The 9,538-nt window shown below is 41.5% G+C and overlaps 1 protein-coding gene across 1 annotated transcript; it reads left to right on the top strand.

The window, feature by feature from the left end:
* Positions 1 to 1,781: 1,781 nt before the first annotated feature.
* LOC118783356 (solute carrier family 46 member 3-like) lies at positions 1,782 to 8,753 on the top strand. The gene is made up of 6 exons (XM_036537182.1): positions 1,782 to 1,868; positions 2,353 to 2,562; positions 4,538 to 5,411; positions 6,279 to 6,362; positions 6,509 to 6,665; positions 7,473 to 8,753. Exons 2-6 carry the CDS (start codon positions 2,377 to 2,379, stop codon positions 7,546 to 7,548), a joined length of 1,377 nt encoding a protein of 458 aa, XP_036393075.1. The 5' UTR covers positions 1,782 to 1,868; positions 2,353 to 2,376; the 3' UTR covers positions 7,549 to 8,753.
* Positions 8,754 to 9,538: the final 785 nt, after the last annotated feature.

Genomic DNA, 9,538 nt, shown 5'->3' with positions numbered 1-9,538 from the left:
CCGTTACCCTTAAGTATATCAGAATCCTTTAAGGACAAAGTAATCAGAGAACTGACCAGCCTCTGCCAATCCTTTTCTCCTTTTCTTTGTCTAATTGCCATGGCTCTTTGTGTATTTCTAGATGCCTGGTTTATATCCACCTGGATGTTGAATCATAATCTTAGACTCAGACTATCCAAGAAAGATCAGCTCTACTTAGCAAAACCCTCTCCTGTCTTAGATCACTCAGTAACCCATACTAGTGGTACATTTGCCAGGCAAATTGTACTTTTAATAACTCAGACCTGCATGAGTTTTCTTAGGAAGATAAATTTAATCTGTGTATTGTCATCACTTAATCCCACTACCTGGTCTAGAGCCATATATTATTTTACTTGGGTCTCTGCAACTCTGTTATCTGGCCTCCCTGTCTCTGTGAAAAAAAATAATATCACTCATTCATAACACTACTGTAAAACTAATCTTCAGGCTCCCAAAATATGCCTATGCCTCATACCTTCTATCCATCATCAGGGTTTACATCCCTGCACATTCTCTCTGCACATCAATCTCTAGTCCTCTGGCAGTAGCCTTCTTCTCTGGGCCCTTAGTGGTAGAATAAGATATCTGGAAATATCAAAACTGCAGAATCACTCACCCTCCTTCAACAAAGACTTAAAGACTAGTTTATATTAAGACAATGATTACAGAATAATTGAATCCAGACATTCTGCCAATTTGTTGGGTCAAATTTTCACAATTAGTATCTTTCAGGATGGATGGCTCACAGCTATCCGCATAGTCTCAGTATGTTCTCCCACTCAGTCTGCCTGAGAAAAACAAACTCAACACTCAAGAACAGTGATAATAATTAAATTCTGTTTGGATTTTTTCTTTACATTGGGTTTCATGCAAGCATTGCAATAAGGTGCACCACTGATGTATTATTTTCAGGGGTTTTTGGCACATTGTATAAAACTCTAGGGTTTCATGTGAGTGTTTCATTCAGGTCTACAAACTCATCATGCTATCATCTGTCCAAATATGTGTCTTCTTTAAAAAAAAACCTAAGGACTTGGTGAGCCAATTGCCTTAAAACAGTGGTATTGTGCAGTTTGCCACTGTTGTACTTACTTCCCACTACTGATATACCCCCACTGTAAATATAATTTCACTGATGCTCCAGGTGTCCCCCACATCCTTGATCGGCTCAGGGATCTCCAGCAAGTACTCAGGGTTCTCCCATTAACTCCCAACTACCTGCACTCATTAATTGGTCATGACAAGAGTCCTGTCAGGAGTTGTTAGCTTGATGTAAACTGGACTTGAAACATACCTGTTAAGACATAAGAGACTGAAAGACTTAAGCCCCCAGCATATGATCAATTAAACACCTCAGTGATATCTGATATTCAGTAATAAAGTGTTTCATGTGTACAAATCTGGCCTCACGATAAAGAAAAAAACTATTTTTGGTTTACAATTCAACATAATATATTATTAATTTAATTACATTAACACTAGGATTAAAATATATTGGTAAACCTGTGATGGTTTGATAGTGCTTTATTTAAATAAGACCAGAAGAAACCGATTTCCGAAATTTCAGGGACGCACAAGATAAATATACTATAATTTGGAACAAAGAAAAAATGTAAGCATGCCCACGTCGTGTGATTGACACAGGTATGAGCCACAGGGAGGACTGCACACATTTTTTTCCGCGGAGGCAGGCCTATTACGAAACTAGAATGGGAAGTCTCGGGAAATGAATAGGCGATGTTTGTATCCCACCACCTAGGTCTCTAAGAAGCAAATCGGTAATTGAGGAGGAGCAGAATTGAAACACTGATGAGGAAACACCGGTTCATGCTATGAATGTCTGAGGAGTAAGATACGATTTATTTTTTATATTCTTATAGCCTGGGTATTGTCGGTGAACTTTGCTTTTGTCGATTGGATTTAGAACTCATTCTGGCACGTTTTATAGCGTATTTGTAAATTATGAGTGATACGTCAGGAAAAACAATAAACACAGAAAGTGGCTCTAAATTTAATGTTATGGACATATTTAATAGCAAGATTGGTTCTACTCTTTCTTCCCGTGAACAGATGGCCACTTACTTTTATTCCTTTTGGCATCGTTACCAAGTTGTTCTAGGTAATAGTTTTAGGGGTTGCTTAATCTCACATGAATTTTAGTCGTTTGTTACGTGATTTAATTTGTTGATAAGAAAGCAAAAACTATAAATTTACCCTGAAAAAAAAGAGACAGCGTTCCTCAGTGTAAAATTCAATGCATGAAGTATTGGTACTGAGGTCAAGGTCACTTTATGAATATGCTTATTTATTTGTTTTCCTGTTGATTTTCAGGAATTGGATGTCCCTCGCGCAGTTATGAAGGGTTTTTACCTGGTGGAGCCTGTTGTTGCCATCTATTCATTCGCAACTTTTTTGGTGTACCCGCTTATGCAGCAGTATGTTTACCGGCGTCTCTGGGAAGAGCTGACCAACACTTCCTACCCAGTCGCAGACATCTCCGGATGCGCCGCAAACAGCAGTAATCTCTCACGCCAGTATGAAGTTAGTATCTTACTTTTAAGCACCGTACAAAGCGAAAGCCGAAAAAGAACTACGGTCATAGCCACCATTACCGCCGGCTGTTCTGTACCAATGTCGTTGTTGTTCATGTTTTCATACTAGCCCGCTATGTAATTGGACAGAAGCTGCTGTAACACTACTACTAATGATAATTACGCTACTCTGGTACCTGTTTCACACTACTTCCGAGGTCAGTTGTGGGTCTTGCCTTTATATGTATTTATACCCTTATTTTGTTTAACCTAAATTGTACCAAGTAGGGTAAATTGAGAACCATTTCTCTTATACAATGGAGACCTCGGGGAGGTAATTATTGAATGGCCAGATCGAAAGAGCCGGATTGGGAATTTAGCCAGGACATTGGGGATCCCCCATCACACTATATGAATTACCAGCAGAAAAATGGGCAATTGTGCGTTAAAAATGCAGTTGCACAATCCAATGTCGTAAACACGGTGCTGCTAACGATAATCGCAACAGGTGGAAATATCATTTTAGATAATTAAAGCAGGAGGGATCTCGTAACAGACTATGTCAGGTACTTCATTCAGGCAGCAGCATTGCTATGAATCATGATGGATGATGGATGATGGATGATGGATGATGGATTGTCAGGGTAAAGCTCGATGTGGAAAAAAGAATTTCAAAGGTGTCCAATTGGATGAACAAGGAGTTGGAAAAAAAATTACAGTGCATACAATGGTCACGGTATTTAAAGTCCAGCTTACTTGGTTCTCTTAGTGAGCAGTTAGAACAGCAGATACGTACGTTACCCTAGGCGGGAGTGACCCTTAGTCATCATTGATCAGTGAGTTTAACTTGAGATACTGCTTGTGAAATCTCTGAGGCATGTATTTTTGGGATGGCTTTGTTTTTGGGAAGTGCAATGAGAAGCGTGTTATTCGGACATAAGCTGCATACTCTCATTGCTGTGGGTTTGCAATTTATCGCTGCCAGCTTTACCTTCAACATCATCAGACACACGTGTTCTTGCTTGTTGAGTAGGCCGTTCTGTGTGCATGTGACCCGCAATGCTGTTATTTGGGGGCAAGCCAATCTGACGACTATCCAAGCCATTGTGTTTTGGAGTTTTAAGCAAAGTTTCGGGACGAAGGTTTTCAGATTATCCCTCAGTGGTTGCTCAAATCCAGCTAAACCAGTTTATCTGGAAGTATAAATACATCACATGATGGTCCCTTTCACATTTAATTGCTCTGTGTTATACCTTTTATGTTTTCATTCTGTTAGGTCCACTGGGAAGTGAACAACCTTGTCCTGATAGATTCCAAGGAAGGGATAACTGGCTATTTCTAGATGTAGTCAACTAACTATTTCTGTACCTGAGATCTCATCGTTTTGAACTAAATTTTTCTACCAAATACCATACTTTTACCTGCTGGCAATGATTGTGCAGAACATGTTCCCTAACCTACTTCTCACTCATTTCTCAGTCAAATTGGAGGGGCTCATCTGGTCTCTCAGTTTCTTTGGCTGTAGGGAGTGAGATGCACACAGGGTAGAGAAAGTAGCTAGCAGAAAAGTAAAGCTAAGTGTTAAACCCAGCAGGAATTTTCGAGCATTCAGACCACAGTGATAATGGATCTAGGGTTGATGCAAGATTAAGCGCATGACTCTTTCCCTGTCTGTGACTTTAGTTTAGTTTCTAAGAGATGGTCATGTGGCCCATGTGCTACTGTTTGTCAGATAGCTTTCTGCTTGTTTTTAAGAAATTTTCATGACTCAGAAGGATCTCACTTCCATATTTTGTATTTTGTATATTACTCGCTTCCATATGTAATGATCTCAACTTTTTTTTGTTTTTAAGAATTGATTTTTTTCCATTTGCATTTTATTGTGAAAGGAGGTAGATTACCCTCTTTTATTTTTAATTCCCAGTTTTTTCAGTACTTTGTCTTGATGTTTCACATGTGCTCATTCTGTGGTTCTGTTTCTTCAGGAAGTGGAAAAAGCAGCCTCTCTGTTCTCTCTCTACAACGAGCTTTTCTCCGTGGTCCCCGGCCTCATCGTCACAGTCATACTGCTGGCCTACAGCGACCACCGCGGCCGTCGGATCTCCATTATTCTCCCCCTGGTGGGCTCCCTCGTCTATACCGTCTCGGTTCTGGCCATCTCCTTCTTCGAGCTCAACATCAACCTGCTGATCGTGACCAGTTTCATCAGCGCCCTCTTCGGCAGCTGGGGCACCCTCCTGGGCGGGTGTTTCTCCTATGTGGCCGACGTGTGCCACGATGGCAAACAGAAGACGCTGCGCATGGCTGGCCTGGACATGGTGATCGGCGTGCTCTCCGGCGCGGCCTCCGTCTGCTCGGGCTACTTCCTGAAGGCGACCGGGTTCAACTGGCCCTTCTTCGCCTCCTCCCTCCTCCACGGCGCCAACCTGCTGTATGTCATCTTTGTCCTGGAGGAAACGGTGAAGGTGTCCGCGTCTGAGGGCGCTCAGGAGGGCCGGTCCCGTGTGCCCCTGCGGAAGCTGGCCTCCAGGGTGTACCAGCTCTTCGCGACGGCTGACAGGCGGAGGAGCGTCCTTCTGGTCCTCCTGCTCCTCACCTTCACCATTTACTGTTTCTGTAACGTAGGCAGCATGTCCGTGGTCACGCTCTTCGAGCTAAACGAGCCCCTCTGCTGGAGCGAGATTCTGATTGGCTACGGCTCGGCCTTTTCCACCATCAACTTCCTGACCAGCTTCCTCGGTGTGTCCATTCTCTCGCGCTGCCTGCCCAACCTGCCCATCGTCATCATCGGCCTGCTGTCCATGACAGCAGGGCTGATCATGACTGCTTTTGCTAAAACCACACAGCTCATGTTTCTGGGTAAGAGTTTCTGGCGCTCGATGTTCGCACAGTAGAAGGGCTCTGGCTACCCTTGCGGGATAGTGAGGTGCATTGTCTGTGCAGCCTTCTAAGTTGTACCTTTGACCTGAATAACAGTCATTTAGAATGTAGTATTATCCCTGCTCAGTGAACACATTGAAAAATCTGTCACCTCCCCCTTGTGAATAAAAGTATAAGTGATTTTACTGTGGGACTTTACTGCTTTGTTGCTTTAAATTACGTGCTGGTATGCTGTGGTGACTAGTGCCACTTGTCACGGTCCTCACCCATGGTGCCTCCTGTCCACAGCATTTCAAGACTGCAAATTCCTAGTAATTACAAAAAAAATACTGTCTGTTATGAGACTCTCATGAATGCAAACACAGGTGTGCGCGCACACACACACACACACACACACACACACGCACAATGTAACCATTTTAATATTTTAATCTAATAATGTATCATACTCCCTTAACGTGAATGTGTGCTGTATGTAGAGCACACAGTACTCGCTAAAATGTGTTGCCTAATGCTGCTGTTTATGGGATCCTGAGAGGCTGAACTGGCAAGTCGTTTGTCTTGAATGCCGGGCTGAGCCCTACAGCCAGGGCCTGAAGTCGGCTGTGTCAATTGCCAACAGTGAATGGGAGCCCACAGTGGCATAACAGATTGGCTTTGTTCTGCCAGGGATAGGGGTGGGTAAGTGAGCCATGGTTACCTTTTCTTTTTGGCTCCCTGCAACTTGAGGGTCCTCTTGAAAAGATAGACCAGCTGTTTCTAGTGATTTTTTTTTTCTGTCAAGTAAAGTGTAAAACGGCAGCAGTGACGGTAGCTTTATTAAGGGTTCTTTTGGCTCTTTCTCAGTGAACGTGCCAATGATTCTGGCCATCATGCCCGCTCCAGTTTTGCGCTCCATGATGTCCAAGATCGTCTCAAAATCTGAACAGGGTAAGTTTTTTTTTTTTTTTTTTTCCTGACAACATCCGTTGATCCAGGTGAGTGACATAGCGATTTACTGTCAAGGGGTATCAGCGCAGCCCGACCTTGCCTGCATCTGCCCTTTTACAGGTGTCTCTTTCTGTTGTCTCAAACAGGAGCGTTGTTTGGTTGCGTGGCGTTTCTGGAGAGTCTGAGCTCCAGCATAGCCTTCATTGCTTTCAGCAGCCTCTACGCGGCCACCGTGGCCTGGTTTCCCGGGCTCTGCTTCCTGGTGGCTGCAGGATTGTGCATGATCCCCATGGCCCTGATGGGGTAAGTGATCTCGGACCTCGGTTGGTCTTCGCTCGGCCGTATACCAAAGCGTTTCAAACATTTATATGCGGTTCCTCGCAACCTAAACAATGAAGAAGGTTTTGTTTTTTTTTGGTCTTAACTTCTACTGAATGCGCATTTTTGCAAATCTCATGAAAATGAAATGCTTTGTGTTACAAAGACATGTGCTTCTTGTTCCATTTTACTGCTCTTGTGGTGAAAAAAAAACACTGGAATGCCATTGAACAATATGTGTTTAAAATCCTTTGCAATATGAAAGGCTAAATTTATGAGATCCCTCTTGGTTTTTCAGTAAAGGAGAACTGTCATACACATTGCTTTTGATTCTCCTCTTCAAACAATATGTGTCTAGTATGAAATTTGGCCTGTGCAGAACAACTTACCTAATGTTTATCTAATGATTGTTAGCCAGTATTGAGTATCCAAAGCTGTACAACAACATTTTTTTTTACCATGCATTGTGGCACATCCAAGGAGGAAGTTGCAGTGTTCAGTCAGAATTGTATGTGACTTATCAGACCCAAAAATAGAGCAAGTCGGTTTCCATGCACGCCAAGTTGGTTTCCTCTAGAGAGCAGTCTGTTTAGGATCTTCAGATTTGAGAAAAACAGCCCTGCAATCTGGGGTTTGACAGAAGAACATGCTGAAACCCACAAACATACTAGACTCTCCAACCACAGTCCAAAGTAGCTGTTGCAACGACCTGGTCTTCAACACCCTGTCTTGTGCTCATCGTCACATCTCAGCGAAAAGATGCTGACTCACTATCTTCTTATCTGTACACAGCGTTGTGGGATTTTTGGATTCCAAAGAGGTTGCAGAACCCACGTCCCTCATTTCTGGAGAAGAGATGGAGGGCTAGGACACCCCGCCTCTCAGCAGAAAAACCAAGGGTGCATTTCTTTTGCTGAGGTCAGGTCTCGAAATACATGCGGTTTAACATAGTGAGTTTTTTTATTTTGACAAGAATGAAAGCCACAGCTATTTGAGTGAGTGATTATTCTTTCAGTTTAAACGCTGTAGGTCAAAACACTTTATCGGATCATTGCTGAATTGTCATTAAAGCACTTTATTTCTCTTTCCAAATAGAGGCTAAGGGAAGCTAGTTGCTTCTGTTGTAGTCTTATTATGTAGACTGTGGTACGCTGATGTTGTAGCATTGGACGAGCTGCACGACAGAGTTGCACAACAATTCACCATATTTCTCAGCGACCTGGATTTCAGAGAATTCCTGCTTCCTGTTCCCTTCAATAGGGAACAGGAAGCAGGTTGTTGTGGAGCATTCAGATGATTGTGTTTTGAATTTTCTTTAATATAAACACATTTCATGACAGCGCTAAAAGTAGTAAAATGCTAAGAATTTAATTTTCAAAGATAATGCAAACAATTGAAAACATGTGGTCTAGAGGATGTGGAAGAGCTTGCAAACAGAGAAATCTGACATTTGAACCTGACCATATAAACTAAATAATTACTGCTTTATCAGTTGTATTAATATAAAAGTCATAGTGCACAACTTAGACATACTGCTACACTGTAAAATGATTTTACCTCACAGTTTTTGATGGACAGTCATCATTATTGTGATGTCACATCCTTCCCACATGCGTACACTTTAGTAGCAGCTCATATAATTCGCGGCTTGGTTTTCAGTTTGATACTTGATTTGTTTAATTTTTATTGTTAAGGGACTGTATAAATATTTTAATTGTTTATTTTAGAAACACTTTGCACACCAGATAGTGTGTGTGTATGAAAAGAGACAGACAAGATGAGCTCCCCCTGGGTTATCAGTGAAGCCATAGTGATTCTTGGCTATATCAGGCCACATTCACAAAACATGCTTTGTAGAATTTAAACATGCTTTGTGAATTTAAACATCTGATGAAATAATACAGAATTCTGTAGTACAGCATGTGCTGTATCTTCCTCACCTCTGTCCTTCATGTATTCTCAGTTGCCTGACTTTCCTATTGTTACATACAGAAAGGCAATAAAACCCCGATCTGAGGAAATCTGTGAAATGAATCACTTAGAAATCTCAGTGGCTATATCACATTTGTTTCTCAATTAGCCAACAGAGCTGCAACAGTTTAAAAATGTATGTTCTGTGTAAATCAATTAAAGTTCTTTTTCATCAAGTCTGTCATTGTTTGTATTTACACATAATGTAAAATTGAATTCAATGGTTTTGGTGTCTGGCAATTTTTAAACATACAGAAAGTCAATGAGAAGCTCTCTGCAATAGATTTATGCTGTCACTAGAGGTCAGGCTTACTCTATGTATTTATTGGATTACCAGTGTTGTTGGTTTTCCCTGTAAAGGCTACATAAACTTTAGATGCAAATCCCAATTGGTCCTTTGCCTCAGAAAATGAGCAAATGAAATTCAGTTATCTCTATGTCAGGACAGTGCAGTGCACGAGATTCAACATCCAGTAGGTGTGCTTTTATAATGTTGTTCTGAGGGAATTTCAAAACATGGTGTTGTAAATATGATATGAACAGGGAAGGTGCTTTCAGCATGGCATTTTATATCTTTATTAAAGCAAATTTTATTGGGTAACTGAAACGGAATTAGCACTTCTGCTTTTCTTATCATTATATTATCATGATAATGATAATGGTTTACAGGAGGCTAGGAGCCTGACTTAATTTTTGATGGCTTTGTTCAGAAAAAAAACACTCCTAACCAAATTTACATAATTGAAACTCATTGTGTTAAGGTGTACCTCATTATGAATAAATAGGATGTGTATCAAAATGGTTTTAGATTCATCATGCTTCCAGCAGAATTTCAGAACTTTAGACACGCATTCATACACACATCTGAGGTGTGTATTTGGCTCCAC

Source organism: Megalops cyprinoides, chromosome 9, assembly GCF_013368585.1.
Source record: "Megalops cyprinoides isolate fMegCyp1 chromosome 9, fMegCyp1.pri, whole genome shotgun sequence".
Classification (NCBI taxonomy): Eukaryota; Metazoa; Chordata; class Actinopteri; order Elopiformes; family Megalopidae; genus Megalops; species Megalops cyprinoides.
The sequence above is the reverse complement of the archived record's forward strand: the minus strand, read 5'-3'. Positions and strand labels throughout refer to the sequence as shown.